Here is a 27,335-nt window from a genome sequence, read left to right as displayed (position 1 = left end):
CTGCACTTTAACTGAAAGAAAAAAATAATTTAATCCTTAAAGGTCTCTTAAAAACTCCCTTTTTGGAGTCTACTTCTGAGACAGAGGGCTCACCCCCTCCTAAAAGGGAACATAAAAGGAGGAGCCATTCTGTTCCTTCTTCTTCTTCCCATATTACTGACTCAAAATTTATGGAACCAAAGGCAGAAGTTCCTAAATTAGCTCCAGCAATCTTGGCACCAGGGCCTCAATCCCCCTTCTACGGTGGCATCCTCGGTTCCAGGACCTCAACTGCCTACTATGGTACCATCCTCGGCGCCAGTGCCTCAAACACTGACTACAGTACAGGTCATGACTACTGAACCATCCATGACTTTGATTTCTGCTACAGTACCAGTCTCCCTTTTAGCACCAAAAATAGTGATCCCAACTCCGGTCACCCCCCCCCCCCATACATCTTACTGGTCCTGTGACCGTGGTGCCAAAATGTGAAACAGTCCCTCGGAACCCAATATTCTCCCACTGCAGATCACTTTTTTGGACAACAGTGCAGCCTCTTCTTAGAGCGCCCTGATTCTCTGTCATGGATATCAACCCGCTCCTCCAGGAGCCTTTTGGAATTCAATATGGTGAGACTCATAGATTAGTTCCTGGTGGACAGAGGAATCACAACCCCTTCCAAATCCTCCCTCCCACCCTGAGCCGAGGGATTTTCTCCAAAGACTCCAACATATACTCCTCCTTTGACTTCCTTGGAGGTGTCGAAGTCCTTGACACCGACACCTATCCCAGTTCCAGCTTCTTTGCTTCCACTGGTAGACCTTACCATGGCCCCGGAGCCTACCCTTTGGCTGTTGACTGACTTGGAGCTGAGCCATTCTCAGGATCATGACTAGGCTGTTGGCACCATGACCCCTAGTACAACACCTATTTTTTCTACGGTGCCATCTATTATGGTTCCAGTTGTCTTGGTGGCACCAAGTCCTCTTTTTGGCTTCTTCCCTGGGGGTGGGCTCATCAGGGCAGGGTGTGCCTCCGGTTCTGAGGTTATCCTTCTCAGTTAGGGGCTCCCATCCCTCTTCGGGTGGGTCTGCTTTCCAGGTGATGGAGAGGGCCCTTGCCTCAGCAGGTACACAGCTGGTTCCCTCGGCATCAAAGTACCATATATATTCACCCTCTGGACCACAGCTGACACAGTCCACTACACTGGGACACTGAGCACAAGAGCCTCAAGATACCCTACCGCAGGGCACCTTCTCTTTGGAGTCCTCTTCAGATGCTCCCGCTGAGGAGGTACCCAGGAAGAGATCATGCAAGAGGAAGCACGTGGATTCCCCTGAAGAATCCCTTACCAAAGATACAGACTACAATGATGAGAAAGGGTCCCCATAGTCACCCCTTGAGGATGTCTGCTTCTGAGACATTTTAGAAATCCTGAAACAGCAGGGTGACTGGAAGCCCTCCAACCATTATTCTGAGGAGTCTGTATTCTTGCAGGCTTTTTGTGCTCAACCATCTACATCTTTGATTACCTCACCTGCAGATGAACTAACCCAGCTCATCGTGCAGCACGCATGGAAGAGTCCTGACACTGTTGAACCTACCCCTGAAGACCAGACAAAATTCTATCTCCCCGAGAGGAATTTCTCAGTTGGTCCAAAGGCTTGGCAGTAGACGCTGTGGTGGTGGTGGCAGCCACTAGGAAAGAACTCACCGAGGAGAGTTCTACTATCTATCCTCCAAACAAGGAATCCCAGATGATGGATAAACTAGGGAAGCAGGTATACGCTTCCTTGACCTTTGCCATTCAGTCCTTGAATTACTTGACACACTTTACCTGTCTCCAGAGAGACCTAATTACGGAACTCTCAGGAACTCTAGCAGGAGCAGTATCTGAAGAGGTACGCGACAAAGTTGCCTCACAGCTTGCCACCCTGGAATCTATTTTTAATTCATCCATGTGTTTGATTTATCATATTACCAAAAGGGCAGATAGAGCAGCAAGTGCAGGTGTTATGAGACGTCATGCCTGGATGCGCTTATGTGACTTTGCAGACCCCATTAAGTCTTCCTTTGTCAATGCTGCTGTTGATGCTTCCTCTCTTTTTGGCCCAAAGGTAAAAGACACATTAGCCAGGTATGAGAAGGACAGCAAGACCCTGTCTGCCATGGGCATATGTTTTTCCAGCCCCCAGTGATCTTATTCTAGGAATTAGAATAGTGAAAGGATGTGGTACAAAAAGTGCCAGGGTCCTTTCCGTGACACACATAGTGAGTTTCCTCCTCGGGGCAGAAGGGGAAACTCATCAGGAAAATGCCCCAGAGGCAGAGGGGGTCTGCTTAATCAGGGATCCAGGGATTCTTTCTCTGGACAGCCCTATCAATGCTCCTGAAGAGCGGCCCAATTGCTTACCTCTGGAAGCAGTCAGGGGACAGTTTTCTCTGCACCACCTTGCCTGGCAATCCATAATGACAGATTCTTTGGATGCATACGATAATAACCAGAGGTTACAATATCCCCTTTGATCTCTTTCCAACGCCATTAAGGCAAATCCCTGATGTTCCACCCAGTCATAAGGAGGCAGCAGCTCAAGAAATTCAAAAGCTGCTCAAAAAAAGAGTCATTCATACAGTCCCACCAGACCAAATAGGATCTGGGTATTACTCAAGGTTATTTTTATTACCAAACAAGACAGGGGACTGGAGGCCAATTTTGGAACTCAGCATCCTAAACAATTTCATCAGACAAATGAAATTCTAGATGGTCATGGTTCAGTCTAGCCTTCTGTTTCTGGAGAAAGACGATTGGATGTGCTTGATAGAGCTCCAGGATGCGTATTACCACATATAAATGGACAAATGCTTCAGGAGATTCCTCTGCTTCCAGCTGGGAGCCAATCACTATCAGTTTCAAGCGCTGCCCTTTGGACTCTTTATAGCCCCCAGAGTGTTTATCAAATGCATGGCAGTGGTGACAGCTCATTTGAGACTTCAAGGATTCTAGGTGTTTCCGTATTTAGATGGTTGGCTCCTTACTGCCCCACCAAGCGTCTACTGGTAACTGCCTTACAATATACCCTAAAGCTATTGAAATCCTTAGGAATCTCTATAAATGAATGAAATCCTAGTTAACTCCTCCTGAAACTCTGGAATTCATAGGGGCAACTTTCGACACTCAGTCTTGCCTAGTCTCTCTCTCATTTCACAGGTTACAGCGAATAAGATGTCAACTCCGGGTGATACTCTCTCAGGACAAGGTTTCAGCTTATGCAGTCCTTCAACTACTTGGATCAATGGCAGCATCTGTCACCATATTTCTCCTAGCAAGATTACACATGAGCCTCCTACAGTGGCTGTTAGTGACACAATGGTGTCCGTTGACTAATCCTATGTCCTTTCAGATCCACATAAATCGTTGCAAACAATACTTAATTTAGTGGATGAAGCCAGAAAAGGCTCTATGGAGTTGACCCTTCTCCCCATCTCATCCCAAAGCCACAGTGACCACGGATGCCTCCCTGATGTGGTGGGGGGAATTTCCAGGGAAGGACAGTCCAAGGCACTTGGTCCCCCATGGAGGCCAACCTGCATATCAGTGTTCTAGAATTGAGGGTAGTGCTTCTAGCATTGCAAGCATTCCAGTCTGCCCTCCCTTCAGGAACAATTGCTATCCAGTCAGACAACATGGCCATAGTCTGGTATATCAACAAACAGGGGGGGACCAAATCCTACCCGATGTGTTGAAAACCTATCAGAATTTGGCAATAGGCGATGTCTTCCAAACACTTTCTGATAGCAACGCACATTCCTGGGGATTCCAACGTAATTGCAGACAAGCTGAGCAGATGCATCCTGCTACCTCATGAGTGGTCCCTCAACCCTGTAATAGCAGTGGAGATCTTCAGTCGCTGGGGCCAGCCTTGTTGTGATCTATTCACTTCCCCCACAAACCACAAGTGCAGCAGCTATTTTGCCCTAATTCCCCCTTTGGAGGAGTCCCCAAGGGACGCTCTAGTACACGACTGGCCCACGGGACTTCTTTATGATTTTCCTCCTCTACCTCTGATCCCGTAATTCCTAAAGAAAGTTCTTTAGTTGAGAAGCAGAGTAATCCTCATTGCCCCATTTTGGCCTTGACAAGTTTGGTTTCCCTTCCTCATCTAGTACACCAACCGTGGATTCTGGATCCAACTCCAGAATTACTGTCACACCCACAGGGGTTGGTATACCCGAACATATCGAGTCTTAAGCTGACAGCTTGGTTCCTCCACTTCCAGTAATTGCCAGGCAGAATAATCTATCCTCTTCTGTGTGTAACATTCTTCTGGCTTCATACAAACCATCCACCAGGAAACTTTATCTCAACAAGTGGAAGAGATTCATCACTTGGTCTCGACAGAAAGGACTAGACCCCTTCTCAACTCCTGTTAGTGTTGTATTAGACTATTTGTCATATCTTCTCCATTCGGGAGTGGCAGTCTCCACTATTCGAGTACACCTGGCTGCTATTTCCAATTTCCACAATGGCTTCCTAGACTCGTCCTTGATTGATCATTGCCTCTGTAAAACCTTTTTAAAAGTTGTCTCGCACATTAGACCGCCCTTCAAAGAGCCTATTGAACCTTGGAATTTGACATTAGCTCTACAGTCCTTGACCCAATCCCCTTTTGATCCTGCTGCCACTTGTGATGTTAAATTTTTATCCTGGAAATCTCTATTCTTGGTAGCTATTATCTCAGCAAGCCGAATATTGGAACTTTAAGCCTTGTGCATAAAACATCCCTACATGGTCTTTCATAAGGATTGAGTATCACTCCGGACTAATCCCTCCTTCTTACCCAAAGTTGTTTTAGATTTGACTATTAATCAAACAATCAACCGGACAGTCTTCTTTCCCAATTTTTCTAATAAAGGAAAGTACTGCCTGCATTTACTGGATGTACATAGACAATTACGGTTTTACTTGGACAGAACCAAATCTCTACAAAAATTTGACCAGTTGTATCCTACTCAGGACCACATTTGGGAAAACCTGTTTCTAAAGTAACCTTATATAAATGGTTGAGAAATTGTATATGCTTTACCTATCAACAAAACAAAATTCCTCTACCGACTAATGTCAAGGCACATTCAACCAGATCAATGGCGACATCTGTTGCCTTTCATTCAAGAGCCTCCATGGATGACATTTGTGCAGCAGCTACGTGGGCTACTCCTCATACCTTTATCACTCATTACATATTGGATTTGGTCTTCAGGGGGAAAGCATCTTTTGGTTCGGTGGTGCTCAGGGACATCCTTCCATAGGGCCTCCCAGGGCATAAAGTAGCTTGGGACTCTGTCCCATCAGTAATGAATGAATGAAGATTAACAACATCAGATAAAGAAGTTATGTTCTTACCATAACTTTCCCTCTGTGTTGTTGATCTTAATTCATTCATTACATCCCACCCTCCTTCCCCCCTCCAAAAGGCTCCTGGAGGTTCAGATTTGATCCAAATCCCAGGTTAGGGAACTTGCTCAGAAAAAGCCTCCATTTTCTCTCTTATGGGCTGACTTGATCTGAGATAGCAGGGAGAACGGCACTATGGGTAAGCTTAGCTCGAGAGTTTTTTTTGGCTGGAGCGAGCTTGTTACAAAGGCCAACTCAGTTCCAAGGATGGAACCGACACCCATCAGTAATGACTGAATGAAGATCATCAACACAGATGGAACATTATGGTAAGAACATAACTTCTTTTTTGTTTCTGTACAAGAGTCCCAGTTTTTGATGAGTTTACTTTATATTTTGCTGTATATGGGGATTGAATGAAAGTTTATTGTCAGTGATAACTCCTAAAAATTTAGTTTCCTGTACTATTTCTATGACTATGACAATGTTGTAGATGCAAGGATTTTAAAATAATCAGTGACAGGGGGAGGTATTTTTTAGATGAAAGAGTACTAGTTTTGACTTCTTTGGATTAAGAAAGAGTTGGGCATTTCTTAGCCAGGATTCGACTGCAGTAAAGGACTGTTGAGTTTTTGAAAGTAGTTCTGGTAGTGATTGAGCAGTACATATTAGAGTGGAATTATCAGCATATTGAATGAGGGTCCCAGGGTGAGAAGCGGTGTGAAGGTTGTTTGTGAAAATGTTGAAGAGTAGGAGCCCTAGGATGGAGCCTTGAGGGATTCCAGTAGGATTGCGGAGAAAGGGTGAGAGTTCATCGGACCATTTCACTGCTTGTTTACGATCCTTGAGGTAGCTCTGAAACCATTTTACTGTGTTATGTGAGAAGCCTAAGTTAGACAGTGTGTTCAAAAGTAAGGGGTGAGACACTGTGTCAAAGGCCTTGGAGAGATCAAGGAATACTGAGGCTGTATAGCATCCTGCATCTCTGGCCCTGTTCACAGTGTCGGTAAAAGGTAATAGGGCTGTAGCTGTGTTGTGGCTAAGTTAGAAGCCATGTTGGGTTTTGGTTAAAAGATTGTTTTGCAATAGATATTGCATTACCTGCTGATGGATACCTTTCTCAAGAATTTTGGATGTGAGTGACAAAGTGGATATAGGACGGAAATTGGATGGATCAAAAGAGTTGCTTCCTTTGTGGATAGGGGTGATGTGAGATTGTTTCCATATGGTAGGTACTTCTGATTTGGATAAAGACCTATTTATATAGATACTGATTGAGTAGGGGATTGAGTTAGCAGCCAGTTTGCGGTAGTGTGGTGGAAAATTATCAGCTGAGGTACAGCAGGGTTTTAGTTTTTGTAGCAGTTTCTTCATGGTGTCAGTGGGTATGGCATGAAATGAGAATGGGGTTCGTATGATGTTTTGTTGAGTAGGGGGGTTATTAATGACAGGGTTAGAAGTAGTTGGTGGTCTGGAGTTGGTGTCTGAATAGGATGAAGGGTGGGGGGGTCCAGCATTAGGGGTGTTAGTAGGTCCGATGTTGATTTTATGAAGTGCTTGTTAAAGTTTTCAGCTATTTGTGATGGAGGGGTATCAGGTGATATGGTGTGCTCTCCATTTCTTCAGGGGTTAGGTAGAGAAGATATGAAGTGCCAAAATTTACTGGGGTTGATTTTATGCTGGAGTTGAAGCTGGTAATTATATGACTTCTTATCTCTGTTGATTAGATTTGTCACTTTGTTATGTAGTGTTTTGAAATTAACATGATTTTGTTAATTTTTGTTTTGTTTCCGGGTTGACTAGGCTAGGTCCCTTTGCTTCATCAGGTGTTTACATTCCTTAGAGAGCCATGGTGCTGAGTTCTTTTTGATTCTTTTCTTACAAATGGGAGTTGGGGTATTATGTATGTAAAGGAAGGCGTTATTATTAAAGTATAGTACAGCATCATTACAGGGCAGTTGTTTAAGGGGTGTCCAGTCTATTTCGTGTAGGAGATTGCTGAATTTATGCTGACAAAAGTTAGTTCAGTTCCTAATTGAAACACAACACAGTGTGGAAAAGCACTCAGAAAACGTACCAATAAATAATAAAAGAGTGCTTGAGATGAAAATAAGCCAAACGAGCTATATCCAAATCGTTTATTCAAATTCACACAAAGCAGCCGATGTAAGCATAAACGCCTTTACACATTAGACTTGCATTTTCATCTCCATAGAAAGACTTCATCAGATGACCAGTATAAAATCAATTAATCATTTATATTAAGGTTAATTAATAACGGACCAATGAATTTATGTGAAAAACATTTCAAAGGACCAATGACATTTAGAGTTCAAACAACATTGTAATGTTATTAAAATTTCATTAAAAACCACTTTGAAATGTCCATTCATAGAGCTAGTAGCAGTTTCATTAGTTCTTAAAACATTCGGTGTAGATTCTGGGTTAAAAGTCCCTCCGATTGCTTCTTTAGGGTTGCCGGCATCTTTTAAGCCACCTATAAGCTCTCTTTCTTCGTTATATCCACAAACTCTCGGCTGTTTGAACCTTTCGGTTCCTGGTGAGCACTGATTAAGAAGATTGCCACAAAGCCCTACCAAGGATTGGCTGAGCGGTGTCAGTAAATCTATTAGTTCCGTTAACTGGCCAATCAATTTGCGTGATTGACCTAACTCGTCCTGCCCTTTACCTTCAGGAAGGGCTTGCTTACCAATCTCAAATCCACAAAAAGAACCAAAAAAAACACAGTGTGGAAAAGCACTCAGAAAACGTACCAATAAATAATAAAAGAGTGCTTGAAAACCAAAAGAATGTTAAAAAGAAGGATCTACGAACACATTTATGATATGGCAATAGGCAAAGAAACTAGTGTTTTGTTTAAGCATACAAAGTTATGTAAAAAACCTGAATTTTCCTTCTTCGTGTTGGAACAAATTAAAAATGATATTAGGGGAGGCCCATGGGAAGAGAGGATAGAATTCAGGGAACTGTGGTGGCAGGTTACCCTTGAAGCAGGAAATTTCCCTGGGCTGAATGATTATGTCTCTATATCGCCACTGTTAAAATTAAGATCTGCAAAACTATGAATGGTATGGGATGTAATAATATTTTTTGCCAGGAGATGGCAGTGTTTCCTTTTTTTTTATAGGCACAACACCACATAAAAGGAATAGTGATATTTTTAACTAATTTATTTTTTGATGATTTATATATGTATATATAGTATCTATCTCTGATTTATGTATGAACATTTTATTATTTTAAGAGAAGGTGCAATAACATTTGAAAGTGGTTTTTAATGAAATTTAAATAACATTACAATGTTGTTTTAACTCTAAATGTCATTGGTCCTTTTAAATGTTTTTCCCATAAATTCATTGGCCCATTATTAATTAACCTTAATATAAATGATTAATTGATTTTATACTGGTCATCTGATGAAGTCTTTCTATGGAGACGAAAACGCAAGTCTAATGTGTAAAGGCGTTTATGCTTACATCGGCTGCTTTGTGTGAATTTGAATAAACAATTTAGATATAGCTCATTTGGCTTAGTTTCATCTCAAGCACTCTTTTATTATTTATGAGTTCCTAACTGAATTTACAGTGCGTACTCTTAGTTGTTGGGAGTTCTTTTAAGGGGATAAGCTGGCAGATGATCGCTCAGGGAGCTAGACAGTTTGCTGGAAGAGAGGTAATTGGTGGGATGGGATACTAGGATCCAGTCTAGGGTGGATTAACAGGTAAGATCTTTGCTGTATCTTACTGAGAATTGATAAGCTGAGAAAAAACACACAGATTTATACTATTTGTGGGGGAGACACAAGCTATGGTTTGCCAATCTATATTTACGTCTCCGAAGATTATTGTTTCCAGGTTTATTGTTTGGGATGTCTAGGATAAAATAGTTTCAACAATGGTATATTGTTACCTGGTGAGGTATATATTACTATTATGCAAATTCTTTTTGATTATGTTGAGGTTCAAAAAAGAGCTTAGTTCCTCAACACAGGAAAAGATGGGTGTATTACTGGTGTGTGTGTGTGTGTGTGTGTGTGTGTGTGTGTGTGTGTGTGTGTGTGTGTGTGTGTGTGTGTGTGTGTGTGTGTGTGAGATGTTGAGCGTAGAGGTATATAGAAGTGCTATCCCTCCCCCCCTTGTTTAGATCTATCTCTTCTGGTTATTGCAAAGTTCGGAGGTATTATTTCTGAGTCTTTTACATTGGGGTATAGACATGTTTCGGTAAAGGGCTAGTATGTCAGGTTTATTTTGATCAATCCAGGCATGCAGTGGGGCTATTTTATTACATATACTTGTAAGGTTCAGTGTAAGTCCATTTAAATCTTTGAGGTTACTCTTGTGGTTAGGATTAGAGGGTGGGCCAGGGTTAGGATGTATATCTCCACATTTGAGTAGATAGATAAAGAGGAATGAGTACCATGGGAAGTGTTTTTTATTCCTAGCTGATGATACTGGTGTCAACTGTGGTTTCATAGGAGGTGAGGAGGCCAGTTTGGGGCATGAATAATATGGGAGGGTATAGGAGAAAAGCTGGGAGGAAATATGTGAGAAGCTGTGTTGTTTATTGTGGAGATGGTTGGAGAAGGTTGTTGATGTGTATCGGTGTGTGTGGGTATATGAGGATATAGCTGTAGCGAGGTTGAGAATTAAGAGTAATGAGTCTAGGCAGGTTAGGAGGAGCATGTCAACTGTGATAGTGGATTTAAAAATAATAAAAGTTGTATTTGTGTGTTTGAGTGTAAGTAGTATCAGGTGTAACTAAGATTGTTATCTTGTGATATGTGTGCAGCTGAAGGTAAGGTTGGAAATGTTTTGACTTCAGAGTGGGCTTTGACAATGTGGTTAGGTGTTTTGCCTTGTGGTTTATGATAAGCAGGGTTGGGGGAGATGTGCTTGGTCAGTAGTAAAATTATGGTGCAATGTTAGTGTGTGTGTATAGTAGAAGAGAAGGTGGTAAGCCTGGAGTTAATGCAAGATAGAGTGAGGTGGTGATTGTATTGTGATGGTAAAGTAGAGTAAGATGAAAAGAGTTATAGTAGGGGGGATGAGAATTCAGGATGATGGATGTAAGGGAAAGCAGATAAGTTTGGTGAAATAAAAGAAGATAAGGTGCGAATGAAATGTGGGTGTGGACAAGGTAGAGTTGTATATAATCGGATCATAGGAATGATGGTGAGTGCTTTTCCTTAGGATAAGACTAGAGGTGCTGGGGGTGGGTGGGATATGGGGGAAGGGCAGGGGAGTGGAGTGAGTGAAGCAAACGGAGCGGGAAAGCCTCCCAGATGGTTTACCACCATAAACAATCAGTGAGGTAGAATGTTCATGGATACAAAGACAAGGTTTCTGAACTCTAAATACTTGACTCAAGTCACAGCATCTAATTTTATAGTTATGGGCTTTTCAATGTCTACCAGGGCTATATTAAACTGATGAGTAAAATATGCTGAAGTGTTAATGGAGCTTCACCTTCATTAGGAAAAGGCCTGTGAGTGGGGGTGATTAAGTGAGGGTGGGGATATCCTTCCAGCAGATTTCACACTACAAAACAGAACACACTAATGCATAACTTAACAAATGAAGTTATTAGTTCAAGTCTTGGAAATTGCCATACATAGGATTTAACTCAGTGTATTTATTCCTTCTGTAGTTTTGCAACTGCAAATGTTAGTTTGCAGTTTTCATATCACTCCTTGCAGTGCATTTAACTGATCTGTCTTGAGATGATTAACAAGAAGTAGTGCAGTACAGTACAGTACAGGTCAGACAATCATAACGTTCTGAAACAATTACATAAACAAAATGGGGAATTAGTGAACTCACCATTAACAATAAGCCAGGCACTGGATGAACTGATTCCTGCTTCAATGGCGTAAATCCCTTTATCTATGAGACGTGTGTCCTTCACAGTCAGCCGATGAGTCAGTCCATCTGGGGAGACAGACATCTCATACTTGTCACCAGGCCCCAACTTTTGTTTCTTATATAGCCACACAGTCCCTGGATATGGCCAAGAAAGGGTACATTCAAAGATGGCATTCTCTCGTTCCTGGCAGCAAACTTCTTTGAGTTGGCTCTTAAAAGTAACTGGGATTACTGTACAAGAAAGATAAAAAGCATAGTTAATTTTCTTTTCTTTTCCCCTCTCAATCATTTTATTTAAAGTATACACATCACATTAAAAATAAAACTCAAATTCAACCTGTCCTTATTACAAAAATACCAGTTATTCACAGTAGTATTACATTCTGCATTCAGAAATTGTTCATCACAGTTTCTGTACACAAAATTCATAACACACCAAAGTTTTAATGTTTTAACATATTTTCATTATTTACATAATACACCTTTTACATTCTACCCTAATTTCCCCTAAATTGTTCATCTATACAATATACATTCAGTAAATTTTACTAAATAGTACATTTCCTCCTCTCTTCCTTCACTATCCACCCTCCCGTCATAATGACACTCACCCCTCTCGCCTGTCTTTATCTGTCCAGACCAGCCTCTGCTGCCTACCTTTCCATACCGCATCCCATTTTTGTTTTAACCTTTGGAACCCATCTTCTGTTATTGTCACTCCTAAATTCCCGTCTCATCCATTGTCCTAGCGTCTCTGCCTGTACTCAGCTAATATCTCCTGACTTCCATTATTTGGACATTTCCCTTTTCAGCCAACCTGCCATTATCAACAGTGATCTCCTTTCTTCTCTCTGCCTCACCCCCTGTCCTTCAACTACTCCATATAAACATAACGTGCATCTCTGTGTAACATCTTTATTGTATATCTGCTCCGGATTTCTTACATTTCTTGCCACTCTTTTTGAATATCTTTGAAATTCTACCTCAAATGAATATCCTTCACTTCCTTTTCAGTGCACTTTCGGCATACTTACAAAGTGGGTCTAGTTCTGTAGAAAAGATAGGGATGTCTTCCACGTTCACTTGATAAGTACCAGCATCATCTATAAGAAGATTCTGGATGTTGAAGCAGTACCGTTTCCCGATTTGTCGGAGGTAATGTTTCTTGTATGTGTCATTACCATAATTAATGAGCTGCCCGTTCTGCAAATAAAGAAACAGCATGATTAGTACACCAAATAAAAACAGCATGATTAGTACACCAAATAAAAACAGCATGATTAGTACACCAAATAAAAACAGCATGATTAGTACACCAAATAAAAACAGCATGATTAGTACACCAAATAAAAACAGCATGATTAGTACACCAAATAAAAACAGCATGATTAGTACACCAAATAAAAACAGCATGATTAGTACACCAAATAAAAACAGCATGATTAGTACACCAAATAAAAACAGCATGATTAGTACACCAAATAAAAACAGCATGATTAGTACACCAAATAAAAACAGCATGATTAGTACACCAAATAAAAACAGCATGATTAGTACACCAAATAAAAACAGCATGATTAGTATACCAAATAAAAACAGCATGATTAGTACACCAAATAAAAACAGCATGATTAGTACACCAAATAAAAACAGCATGATTAGTACACCAAATAACTTCATTTTGATAACTTTCAACTCTTTATTCTGTAATAGCTGTGCCTGTGCCTTTGAGTCACTACTGTTTTGAAACTTTCAGCAGCACATGCAAGACTAAAAAACACCAACCACACTAGTCACTGACCCTGAATGTACAGCAAAATAATGAATTTATTGAGCACTTTTTGATGTGATATTACATCAGATTTCATCAGAATATTAAATACCTCACAGCCTTTAAAAATTACATCTGAAGTCCAGTCATCTGACCCAATGATCATCCATCATGTCACAAAAATACAATTAAGAATGCAAACAAGAATGATTGTTCTTAAAAGAAATAAAGATAGTAAAGTAGCCAATAAATAAGTTTAAATATTTAGAATGTTAAAAATTAAAGTATACCTAATGTTTCACTTCTCTTAGCAACAGAGAAGAGAATTCCCTGGCTTCACAGTTTTATTCTGTACATAATGGTTTAAGTATTTACAAACCTGTGTGTCAGAACAAATATTTCCAAATATTAGGTATGGGAATACGGTGATATATCATGCTGCAGACATTTACTTAATACCTTTATTGGTTAATTACTTAATGGCTTTATTCACTTTTTTCTGTTTGTTGGTTCTGTTATTCTTGTTCTGTTTCTCCTATAAAGGAAATGTTTTATTGAAGTGCTAGATTGGGGGGGGGGGGGGGATAATGAAACAAAATAGATTTATCCAAATAATTATTATTTTAATTTTTATTCAGGTATTAATTGACAAAGTAATGAAATCAGTCTTTCAGTGAGTCTTAAATTGACAGAAAAAGTAACAACATTGAGTAGATAGTAAGACAACACAGAAGGTTAGGTAAGTGGAGCTCAGCTCAGTCATATAAAAGAATAACAACTCCTAGCATGCCACAGACTAAGCACAGGGTGTAATCCCTATTTATATGTTTATACTCAACTTTGTGGAATGCCTGAAAGGAAATATTTGACTTTTTATTAATGTCATTTATGTAATAGGGCTGATACAACAGAGAATCTAGATAGGATACAATATTTGGTAAAACTGGAGGAATGGGCTAAAACATGGCAACTAAAATTCCATGTAAGAAATCACAGAATAATGAACCTAGGAAGAAGAAAACCCTGAAAGGCTGACGCAGTTGTAGAGGAAGTTGTAGCTTGACAAAAACAAAAGCAGAGGAAGAGGACCTGGGGTGGCCAAAAGTAAAGAATCCACGTCAGTCAACAGCAAGGAAACTTATGGGATTATGAGACATAAGACGTGATTATCTTTCCTTTCGGAAATCTGATACAAGTACTGTATGCAGCCCTAGATATGTAAATAAATAAATAAATAAATAATTAAGGACTAAAACAACCACAAAAACAGAAACCAGCATTTACAAAGTAACCACAAAGCAATAATTATAAAGGAAACTGTATAGATAAGAGTTTATGGAGGAAAAGAGCTGGGAGCAGCTGTGTAAGTTTATACAAGAAGTAAAAAGCTGTTTTTTATGGGATAAATCTTAAGAGAGACAGACATTATGGTCAACACTGCAGAATTATGTATGTTATAAGGAGCAGAATCTGATTAGATCCCAAAGTTGGGAGAACAGGAGTTTGAGCTCTGTTTGTTTACATAAGCTGTATAGAGCAAAATTTGTTTTATTGCACTGTTTACCTAGGACAGGAGTTTGGAGCACAAGTAATGGTACATATAAGGCATTTGAAGATGAGTTTAGTTAAAGCATAACTTATGAAGAGCAGGAATTTTGCATATCAGTGAGGTTTATAAATGGTTTGCAGACAGTTTGTTTAGGACAGGACTAAGAGTTTGGGCATCAGTGCTGGTTTATGTAGATTCTATAAAGCAGAATTTGTTTAGGACAAGTCTTACGGTAGACAGGGATTTTTGGCCCCACTCTGTATTTGCTTAGGATATGGCCTACAGAGGCCTAAACTTGGATTTTGGCCAGATCACGGCACTTCTACTGCATCACTATCATTTATAGACACTGCCAATAAAGCTCACAACATTAATAAACTTGTATCTGCAGTATTTCTAGATCTATCAAAAGCCTTTGACATGGTTTCACACAGTAAACTCATCAATCAACTTTTCAACCTGGGTCTAGCATCTCTATCTATTCAGTGGTTCTCTAGCTACCTTGCTAACAGGCAACAAACTGTAAAATGGCAAGACTCCATCTCTGCATACCTTCCCACTTTCAAAGGAGTCTCACAAGGATCCATCCTTGGCCCTCTGCTATTCAATATTTTTATCATTAAGCTACATTCATCTTCTTGTGAAGGTACCTTGATTAACTCCTTACACCAAACACATCCCAACATTTGCCGGTGCCGAAATTACAATAGGTCTATTAAAAATAAACAACTATAAGTCCATATGCATTGGGGCCATCTATAACCCCAGGCAATAACATCAAGACACTTGAAGACATCCTCTCCTGGTTTTCCTCCAGCATCAACAATGAAACCTATATCCTCTGTGACATGAATATTAACTGGGCCTCTATTACCTCTGCAAACCCATCCCTCACAATCAATCTGTACAATTTCTCCAAGCAGACCAAATAAAGATGGTACCTCCAGTACCATCATAGACTGGATCTTAACTACTCACCCCAACCGTATCTCTAATGCCGGAATACTACCAGACCCTCTCAGTGACCACCTACCAGTCTTCACTGATCATTTCCCCTCCCCTCTGCAAAAATACCACTACACTCATACCCGCAATCTCTCCTCTTTCAACCCTCAAACTTTCTCAGAATGTCTAAAGCATACTAACTGGACCCCTCTAAAAACACTTCCACTAGATAGTGCTGTATCTTATTTCAACCAATCATTCCTCACCGTTCAAAACCAGCAAGCCCCCTTAAGGACCAAATGCATCAAAAACAATCCCTGCCCCTGGCTATCAAAAGAAACTAAATTTGCTATGTGCCATTGTGAGAAAAATGGAAACAATATCAAAAACAAAATACTTCCAACTCTGTGCTAGAATTTAAGCAACTTTGGAACTCCGCAAAAAAAGCTAATAACAAAAGACCACAAAGCCTGCTACTACAGACTCCAATCCATGCACTCATCCAACCCAAAAAATTCTGGGACTCCATCTCCTCCATTCTCCACCCAGGTAATAAAGATAACCCCTGTCCAGACCCCAACCTCGCAGACCTAGAACTGCCACCCAATTTAACACATTCTTCATAGATTGTATCACAAAACTATCCTCCTCTTTTCCACACCCCCCTCCAACCCCTCCCTCTCTAGTCCTCCCCATCCCCTCATCCATCCCCTCCCTCCTCCCCTTTCAGCCTCTCACCTGTCCCCACAAGTACAATAAAAACTTTTCTCCTCAAACTAAGACCATGTCGCAATGCACCAGACAATTTACCCTCTACCTTCCTCAAATTATCAGCAGAAAGCATAGCCTACCCAATCTCTATTCTTATAAATAGATCCATACAAGAATCCTACATCCCTAAAACCTGGCACCAAGCTTACAATCATCCTACTCTACAAAGCCGGTAAAAACACAGACACCACCATCTTCAGACCCATCGCTGTACTGTCTCCTCTTTCTAAAATACTCAAAAAATATCCATGCACAACTCATGCCTTACCTAACCCTAAACAACCTCCACTCCCCACTCAACAAGGCTTCCACCCTGGCCACAGTACCATGTCAGCCCTCCTTTCCTTTTTTGAAATCATCAACATAGCACACGACAGTGGTAAATTCATATCTACATTATTTTTAGATTTCTCTAAGGCATTTGACACCATCTCCCACATGTTACTTCTATCTCAGCTCTCCATCCTACATCTCTCTCCCACCACCATAGCCTGGTTCTCCAGCTACCTCTCTGAATGCCAACAAGCTGTCCAATGGAAAACATCAACCTCTCCCTTCTTACCTACACCCACAGGAGTTCCCCAAGGTTCCATTCGGGGTCATCTACTCTTTAACATATTCATAAATAACTTCCACCACTCCATTCCCAAATCCTCTGTCATCCAGTACACAGATGACTCAACCATTATATGCTCATCCACCTGCCCCTCCAAACTGCTAAAAACCCAACTAGCCTTCTCCAAAACAGAAACCTGGATGCAATGATCTTTACCCCTTCCAGAAACTCTAATATCGACAAACATTGATTCTCCATACTTAGCCAAAATAACACCACCTTAGAAATCATTCCCTATACCAAGCTACTAGGCATCATCATTGACAAAGACCTAAAATTTGATACCCACATACACTCCTCAATCAAAAAAAACCCATCAAAAAATCGGTCTCCTCTACTGACACAACCACTACCTCAGTCCCCCTACCTGGCAAACTCTTGCATCCACCTTCCTTCTTCTTCTCCCCTCTCTTATGTATGGTGCTTCCCTGTTCACCAATCTCCAGCTTGGCCTACGATCCAAACTTGAATCCTGTTACAATAAAATATGCAGATTTGCAACTCATGCAAAAATTCATCCCATCACTGCCACTCCCTGGACACCCTCAAATGGCTCGAACTTCCCAACTACTTGAAATACCTCCAACTTACAACTGCCCACAAGCTCATCTTCAAACCTGCAAACTGTCCCTCTCTTACTACAGCCTTAAAACACCTACATACCGAACCGCTCCCTCAGATCTGAAAACCAAAATCTCTTACAAGTTTACAAACCCTCACATCCCCAGGTCAACTACTATTATCCTGTTCCATAGCAAAACAGTGGAATTCTCTTCCCTCCATGCTACGAAATCTATCTAACCATAACAACTTCAAATATCACCTGTTCTCCCACTTATCATCTAAATTGGAATGCCCTTGTCACTCTCCAACTTAAACACCCCTCTACCCTACTATATCCATAACTTATACCCTATACCCCCACTATGGAAATCCATTCCCTACCATTGATGTACTACTTTTGCAATACATGTATGCTTCTTTCCCAATGCTCAATGTATAAGACAGTCCACTACCTATGATGTATTACTATTTACAGCACCAGTATGCATTCTCAACTCTCAAAGTGTACCTAAGCTACTGTGTTCAATAACTATATGTTGTATATTTTACATACTGTATATTTTTCAATATTATGTGTATTTTACAGCATGTAAATACTGTATGAATTTTGCTTGGAGCTTTTCTCCCCGGGCCTCCACTGAAAATGGGCTCTTCTTAGCCCAGTGGACTTCCCCTGTCATCAAACTCAAATAAAAAAATAAATAAAATATGCAGATGACTGTACCATCCTCTGCTCTTCAAACACCTTAACTCACCTCCAAGAAATCACTCAACAAGCTGTCATCTCCATTGAAACCTGGCTTACAACAGCACAACTCCTACTCAGCCCCCCAAAAATCAAACTTTTTACCCCAAAACTCACACAACCATAGCAAAGGATCTTTCAAAATCTTTTTGGCAAATGGCATTGAAATTGAATTAGTCCACCACACCAAACTAATAGGAATCATAATAGATGATAATCTTAAATTTGACCTCCACATCCAAACAATATCAAGAAAACCCATCAAAACCTATGCATGCTGTACAGAAAAAACATTTCTGAGCACACCCACCTAAATTACTCTAGACAGAACTTACCTTCTGTCCTCCCTACTCTATGGAGCACCAATTCTAACCAAATTACAATCCTCCATAAAAACAAACTTGAAAGATGCTACAACAAAATTGCCTAGTTCGCTATTAATTCATCCTCCTTTACCCATCACTGTAAAGCTCTACATACCCTTAGCCTGCTGGAACTCCCCCTCCACCTCTCCTACATTCAGCTTATAACAATGCATAAAATCATACACAAACCATTAGTCGGCCCAGCTCTTACCCTTTTAATCAATATATATTTTCCAGAAAGAACTCTTAGATCAGAAGACAACTTCTCACCATAAATAAACAGAATAAATAGCCCGGACAAAGCCTATAGTCGTACTTAGTAGCAAAAAAGTAGAACTCTTTACCTCTAACCACCAGAACTATTTCTAAGCTATCCATCTTTAAATGCTCCCTGAAGGAATACCTGACAAAATCTTGGACCTGCTCCTGTGCCAATCCTGGCTGAAGTTACTCACTATACTTCACTCACCTCCCGCAACCTAGATCACACTTCACAACCCTCTCCAGCCTCCTACTCCTCTCCTTTTTATGTTCCCACTACCTTACCTTATTTAATTCATCTCTGCAGACCTTTCCCCTATGTATTTGTCTGTCCTCCTTACTTACCTAAGCTACCTGAAGACACCCTACTCTGCACTCTTCTTATAATTTCCTTCTCTCCACCCTTTCTTCTTCCTTTTATAACAATAATATGAACACATTCTTCATAGTAAGCAGGGGTGGCTCGTGGCATTGGACTGCCGAACTGCAGCCCCCTCAGTATTTTTTAGTTTAATTATTATTTTTTTTTTTACTATCTGACTTGACTTACTACTCCTCGTCTTTCAAGTTTCGCTGCTGCCAACTGACTCGGCGAGTACGCGCATGCGCACTTTGACCAGTTCGGGTTGCGGCACTTTTTTTTTTTTTTTCTTTCTGCTGCAGTCCGGAGAGGCAATTAAGGCATCAGTGTGATGCCCAGCAGTCTATGCGGTTTGGAACCGCATAGAATTGGAAGGGGTTCGGACTGCCACGTCCGCAGGCACATACATGACGTGCTTGGGCTAAATGGCTGCTGATTGGTTGTTGCTCTCTTCCCGGGCTTTATGTGCTGGGAAAAGAGCGAGAAGCAAACAGTTACAGCCAGTTTCGGTTGTGGAACTTGTGGAGTGCAGTGCTGAGCAGAACTTGTAAATCTTTGCCAGACTAAAGGCACAGTTTTGAATTAATTGTAAGAGAAGCTGCCATAAACTCAGAATTCTTTGCTTATGATTATTTTTCATCTGGCAAAAGCAAATTGAGTAAGTAGTTTCACTTATTTACTGTCTGTATTGTAGAATGTTCTTTGATACAACAGCATGACATATGGAACCTGGAGTTTTATGAAGAGTCATAATGATCATGGTGTGTTTGTTTGTACAAGTATGCAATGTAATGGCACAGCTCGTTGTGAAGTAGACCGTGTTGTATCAGTCACATTGCTTTGCCGTAAGTTTTTCTGCAATGAAATCTGTTATTAGTCGCTATTTACATAAAAAACTATTAAGACGTTAGCATTTGGATGTTGAATAAGTAGAACTTGTTTTTCTTTTAGTGGGAAAACAAGCACATTAAGACCCTGTGATTAAAACAGCTGGACAAAGAAAAGGAAGATATAGATTTTAAGAAGTCAGATGCATATTTACTGACTTAGGAGTAAAGATGAATGATGAGTTCTATGAATTTTGTTTAGAAGTGAACATAGGATGAAGGTCCTGAAAGGCTTATTTCCTGGTGTTTATATGGAGCAGATGATTTGCTGAGTGACTGCGGGGATGAAAGGGATAGGAGTTGCTGCCAGAATGTAAAGCTTGCTCATATTTCTGTGTGCTTCGTTAAATTTATCCCATCCTGGGAGAAGAGAATAGGGCAGGTACTAGCAGGAGAAGCATGTTTATTTTCTTTACTGTTTTGACTTTTTTGTGTAATGGCTTATGCATTTGGCAATGTTGCCACCAGTTTTGTGGAATTAAAGTTCAAATCAGAGACATGAACCATATACAGATAATAAGAGAAGTGGCAGGGCACCAAATTCCAACCTGTCTAACCCAGAGTCTGAGGACAAGACTTGGAGTGAGGATATAATTGAATAGCCAGTGGCCACTTTTTCTATTATTGGGGATGAGGGAGTCATTGCCTGATCTCTGGCTTTTGTCTTTGGAGAAAATATTGGTGTACTGAAGACTCTGAATGTGTTCCACTTTTGCTTGTGCAAGTTGTGTAGATTAGAGTAAACCAAGTCTTGCATCCATGAAGGATGGAAGAGATACTCAGAGATGCATGTGTCTGGATCTCGGTGTCCTTCAGTAAGTCATTTTGTTAATAGCCATGATCCATGAAAGTTCTTGAAGCAGACAGTAGTGCATCACATTCAGTATTTGCTGTTAACAGGTAGCTGGCAATGTTTTGTGCTGATCGGCCATAAAGGTTTTATCCTCACTGGTGTATAGTGGAGAACATTTTGCAAATCTTGGTGCAGGCAGATAATACTGTTTTCCTGAACTCCTTCTGAGTCTGTCCAATTTGAGTGAGCTTTTCCATTGACATTCACATACTGGTTATATGGAGATAGCTGCATCCTGTAGTCAGTGTTCTCTTTTTTTGTTTTGTATATCCAACCTGCACAAAATTCACACTGAATGCTTGTGAAAGAAAGCTGTAGGAATTTATTTCAATGTATGTGTTAACCTAGTAAATCTACCAAGCACAAGTGCTTATTCAGATTAGGAAGAACTGTCTATGCCTTGTTCAGTCCAACAGTAGGCAAACAAGAGACAGAAAGAATCAAACACAGGACTACAGCTTTAAACTTGATAGCAGCAAGTGGCCGTAATCCTCTTTGTGTAAGTCCCAAATAATTAAAGACAATCTAGAGACATGTCCATATCCTGGCAGAGTAATATGTGCAAGGAATGCATTCAAAGTACATCACAAGTGTTACATTTAGTATATCTCGGCAGCGTAAAAATCTACTGCCAATCATTAGCGGGCCAGAGTTCCGCTGTGGCGACCCCTAACCGGGAAAAGCCAAAAGAAGAAGAATAAGTAAAGCAAAAGAAAGAACAATTTATTTAGTAATAAGGTAAACGTGCCAACAGTGGTATTTTCAGCATGAATACACTGCTCTTAGAAAGAATTAATTTTAGTAAGGTGCAGTATATACATTTATATTGATGATGTATGGGAAAAGACTCCAATAACCAGATGAAAAGACGTGCACAAAGTGACAAGATGAGGAAGTCAGAATCAAGAAAAGGGAACCGGCAAGAAGAAAGGGAGTATGAAGAAAAAAAGGGAGGTAATAGAATAACATATTAAATACTAATGAGAGAATTTGGTGATAGAAGAAAAAAAATGTGAAGGCAAGGGTTGATATAGTGAGGCTAGAATTAGGGTTATATGTGGATAAAACTTTGAAGCTCACAGTGAGTGAGTTAGTTTTGCATGTAAAGAAATATAGAGTAAGATGGCTGCAGTTTAAAATGAGAGAAATTAGGTACAAGTTAAAAAATGGGTAATGTTAAGATGTGAGAGTAGAGATAATAAAAGGATAAAAGAAAAAATAATGCTTTAAATTACAATTAAGAAATAACTGTAATAATCAGAGTTATAGATTACTTTTATTTCAGAAATGCATGTAGATTCTTTTATTTTGTCAGCTGCTCAAATTAGCAGTACTAATATTAAAGTGTCCCTTCTTTGACAGGTTCCCAGCTGTATTGTGTGGCTATTTTATATTTTTACATCACATTTCTGGTCCATTTTTCATAAAATTGTGTTTTTTTTGGCAAATTAGTGACAAATCATTAAAGACTGAAGTTAGAAAATAATGACAGACATTTGAGTTTCAGATTTCATACCATTCAGAAAATTCATACTAATGCAAGACCTATTCTATTATCTTTATAAGAGCAATATTTTAAAAATTGTCCTTATTTTTGGATCTTTGTCCCACTTCTTTGTAAGGCTTTGTCCAGATTTCTTGCTCTGAGGTTGAGATGTATGACAAATGTGTCAGGGCCATCACAGTCAGCCAGAGACATTTCAAATTGTGACATACTTGTTGCACCCCACTCCCCTATGTAGTGACTCTGGATGTGTTGAAGCAAGGCAAGGAGTAGTTATGCAGTGTAAATGTGCAGAGTATCCCCCATCCAAGGTAGATACAAGTACTAGAGTGGCTTTTCATCTGTCCTTGATGTTTGCAGAATGGTCTGGTTTCTGTCATATTTTTTGTACTGTTGATTTATGCTTATTACTCAAAGTGCCTGTTGCTCTGTGTTTAAGTAGCAATACTTTAATGACCATCAGGTAAGCTTGGCTGAGATCGTAAGATGCAAGTAAGCTTTAATAAGCATACTGTTAAAGAATTGCCAACATTGAAAGCCTTTCTGTTGTTGCCATGTAGAGAATACTTAACTAGATAATGTATAAGCCTTGGGTATTGAAATGCATATGACAGTATTTGTAATAAAGGACAGGATTACATTATTTTAAGAAGCTCATTACACTTGGAGACTTCCAGTCATCTCTGCAGGCTTTACCCATAAACTAAACAGAATGCCAATCATGTGGTCCATAACCTGTACAGTAATCATTTTAAGCAATGTATCTTGAGCTTATTTCTTGTTTGCTTTTCATTTTTTACTTTGATCATATTTTCCCCATGAAACAAGTAGATAGTTGTCAGGCAGCAGGTCTTTTTTTGGATAAGAAACATTTTTACAAGTGGGGGCATCAGAGATTTCTACTTTCAGCATGTTACTTGGTACTTTAATAAAGCTGAATATAAATTATAATTAGAACTGCAGTGCAAGAAGTGGTTTGAGTTGAGTGCTGCTTGTTTTTCTTATACTTGATTTTGACTGGCATTCCATTAATGTATTTAAAAAAAAGTAAGTTATTTTTTCATGCCTCACAACCTTTTTGTTTCCATCTAGATATTAAGCTGTCATGCAGCCAATGCATTGAAATATTTTTATTCTTCTACACTTCATTTTGTCTTGATTGGACTCTCATAATGACGGTTTGGCACCCAGGGCAGTATATTTAGTTTTGGTGGTTTGCTACTACAGGTGTGTGTGTGGTAGGGAATACCTCAGGCTTGAACCCTATACCTTGTATGCAGGTGTTAAAGACCTGAATTCCCTACCCACCACCATTTGTAAAAAGAAAAATTGCAGATTTTTGCTTCATATTTGATCTGATCTGTTCCTCATAATATCTGTGGTTTGTAAATGTTGCAATGCTTGATATTTGAGGGTGCAGTGGTAGCATTGTTGCCTCACAGCTGCAGGTTCTCAGGTTTGATTCTTGGCTGGGGTGCCTTCTTTGTGGGATCTGTATCTTCTCCCTATATTTGTGTGGGTTTGCTTTTGTGTCCTCCCATGTGACAAAGACATGTCTGCATTATTTCTTCCTGGGCCTCTGCTGAAAATTTTTTTTTGTTCCAAGTCAGACTGTCCTGATTAACAAATGTTAAATAAAATTGACAGGCATTTGAATTTCAGACTTCAGGTTTCTGAATGTTTAATTCCTTGCATATTTGATGGTGCAGTGGTAGTATTGTTGCCTCACAGCTATAGGTTTTCTGGTTTGATTCTTGGTTGGGGTGCCTTCTGTGTGGAGTCTGCATCTCCTTCCTGTGTTTGTGTGGATTTGCTTTGGTGCCCTGTCATTTTACAAAGACGTGTCTGCAATATTTCTCCCTGGGTCTCTGCTGAAAATTGTTTTTGTTCTGTCAGCAGTAAAATTGACAGTCATTTGAATTTCAGACTTCATGTTCTTCAGAAAATACATAGTAACACAACCGTAACACAACCTTTTATTCTAGCAATTTTCTAAGTTTATAAGATGAATATTTGAAATTTGTCCCTATTTTTGGGACTGTATTCCCCCATTATTGACTTCGTCCAGGTTTTTTGTGCAAAGGTTGACAGCTATGGCAAGAACTGAATTCACTGAATATGTTTGAGGGCTGTATTCCCTCATTACTGGGTTTGTCCAGGTGTTTTGTACTAAGAGGTTGACAGCTATGGTGAGAACTGAATTCACTAAATGATAGCCATTTAAGTTTCAGTCTTCCTCTCTTTTACAAAGCAGCTGATTTGGCGTAGTGGTATGTTGTTCTGACTGTTTTGCACAGGGACCTTGGCAGTAAAATGTATGGTGGTAACTCAGCATTTCTCTTTCACAAAGCAGCTGATTTGGCGTAGTGGTATGTTGCTGTGACTGTTTTGCACAGGGGCCTTGGCAGTAAAATGTATGGTGGTAACACAGCATTTTATTCTAGCAACTTTCCAAGATTATACAAGCAATGTTTAATGTGTCCCTGGTTTTTGGGCTTTTGACAATACATTTTGGCTTTTTCCAGTTTTCTTGTGCTGTGAAGTTGAGATGCAGTTGAGTATTGAGTAGATTTTACAAGGAGCTGAGAGCTAGAGGGGAACAGAAGTTTAGTGTTGCTTAAGTGAAGTTTGTTTGTCTTGTTAATAGCACAACAGGTTGTGTACTTGCTTTTGATGCAGAAGGCTGTGGGTTCTACTCCCACAAGGGGTGGATGCTGCCATACAGAGAATGTTCTCCTTGGTGAAGATACTAACTATGAGTCTGTTATCAGTTTGCCATCCATTTCCTCTTGCAATATTAATAGCTTATCATTTTTTTAATGTAATATAGGCAATTTATTCCCGAGGGGCAACAGACACTTTATTTTTCAATGAAACCATGAAATATAAAGGTGTTTGCTAGCAGAAACCTCTTCATTAGTTACAGATTTCTTTAATGTGGAATTATTTAGATGACTTTTACTTCTTCAGAGATTGTGCATATTTACTGATAATGGACTGTAGAATTGTGCATATTTACTGATAATGGTGGACTGTGGAAGTCTGAGTAGACTTTTATGATAAATGTTCTGAACTGGGCAGTTTTGCCATTATGGGTGCATGCATTTTATTTCATTGCTTACTGGAAAAATGTTCAAAACAAATTTAAAACGCCCTCTAACAACTGTACTGTATTGTACAAGGAATATAATTTAGTACAATGAGGAAGGTGTATCAAAGAGCACATGTATGTTTCATATGCAAGGGGCCTATGATTTGAAAACAGCCCAAAATTAATCTTTATCTGCCACTGGCAAAATGTATTTTCTTTAAATGTGGGTTTCAATGCTGTTTCAATGAATGTGAGTTTCAAGGGCAGAGAAGTTTTAATGCTAAGTTTTCATTGTGAGACTGCATTGCTTTGTTTAGCAGATGACTTAGTGTTTGTGCTGTAAAATACAAAATAAAACTTTCAAATGAAGTCCAACTCATCATAGAAGTAAAGCAGTATGCACATTAGTGTTTATGGTAAATGGAGTGAAATAGCCAAGTAATGGTTCATTGGAATGGCTGCAGAGGCTCCATTCAACCATGGTTTTGTCAGGGGGGAAGGGCAGCAAACTCAGACAGGCCCAGCTGAACTATACCTCCCAACTGTCCAGATTTTCAAAGAATGAATAGATTTTTGCTTCTTATTTTTGGTTTGTTCTTCATAAAATTTGTAGTTTTCTGGCAAATCATTTAGGAATTAAGTCACTAAATAATGATACACTGAGTTTCAGACTTCATAACCTTCAGAAAAATGCATGTTAAAGTAAGAACTGTTATTCTATCAACTGTCTCAATTTATACAAGAGCAATTTTAGTACTGTTTATATGTTCCCCCAATATATTTGGCCTTGTTCAGATTTACTGCATTAACAGGTTGAGAGGTACATGCAAATAAATTGCTTTATAGAATTAGGCATAGCCAACCTCTCAACTGTCCCCGATTTTGGCTCAAAATGTTGCTCTTCCCCCTAATAATCCCTCCACAAAATAGCAATTTTGGAAGAAAACATGGAGGGTTTACAATTAAGAAATAACTGTAATAATCAAAGTTATAGATTACTTGAAATGCATGTAGATACTTTTATTTTGTCAGCTGCTCAAGTTAGCAATACTAATATTAAAGTGCCCCTTCTTTGACAGGTTCCCAGCTGTATTGTGTGGCTATTTTATTTTTTTGCATCACATTTTTGGTCCATGTTTCATAAAATTGTGTTTTTTGGCAAATTAGTGACAAATCACTAAAGACTGAAGTTAGAAAATAATGACAGACATTTGAGTTTCAGATTTTATACCTTTCAGAAAATTCATACTAATGCAAGACCTATTCTATTATCTTTCTAAGTTTATTAGAGCAATATTTAAAAATTGTCCTTATTTTTGGGCCTTTGTCCCACTTCTGTGTATGGCTTTGTCCAGATTTCTTGCTCTGAGGTTGAGAGGTATGACAAATGTGTCAGGGCCATCACAGTCAGCCAGAGACATTTCAAATTGTGACATACTTGTTGCACCCCACTCCCCCATGTAGTGACTCTGGATGTGTCCAAGCAAGGCAAGGAGTAGTTATGCAGTGTAAATGTGCAGTGTGTCCCCCCATCCAAGGTAGACACAAGTACTGCAGTGGCTTTTCATGTGTCCTTGATTTTGCAGAACAGTCTGGTTTCTGTCATATTTTTGTACTGTTGATTTATGCTTATTACTCAGATTTATGCTTATTACTCAGAAAGTGCCTGTTGCTCTGTGTTTAAGTAGCAATGCTTTAATGACCATAAGGTAAGCTTGTCTGAGATCGTAAGATGCAAGTAAGCTTTAATAAGCATACTGTTAAAGAATTGCCAACATTGAAAGCCTTTCTGTTGTTGC

General features: G+C 39.6%; 1 protein-coding gene across 2 annotated transcripts in view; it reads right to left on the bottom strand.

Annotated features, from left to right (window-relative positions):
- Positions 1-27,335, bottom strand: part of IGFN1 (immunoglobulin like and fibronectin type III domain containing 1) — an 877,552-nt gene that overhangs the window by 582,944 nt on the left and 267,273 nt on the right. For both annotated transcript variants that reach the window (XM_044076544.1, XM_044076545.1), the window contains exons 10-11: positions 12,288-12,456; positions 11,212-11,484 (exon numbers count right to left, since the gene is read on the bottom strand). In XM_044076544.1, the coding sequence (XP_043932479.1) occupies positions 11,212-11,484; positions 12,288-12,456 (442 nt within the window). The remainder of the gene's footprint in view (positions 1-11,211; positions 11,485-12,287; positions 12,457-27,335) is intronic.

This window comes from Protopterus annectens, chromosome 7.part0 (genome assembly GCF_019279795.1).
Source record: "Protopterus annectens isolate FY-2018-M chromosome 7.part0, PAN1.0, whole genome shotgun sequence".
NCBI classification, from domain to species: Eukaryota; Metazoa; Chordata; order Ceratodontiformes; family Protopteridae; genus Protopterus; species Protopterus annectens.
Note: the sequence above shows the minus strand (reverse complement) of the source record. Positions and strands in the feature narration are given on the sequence as shown.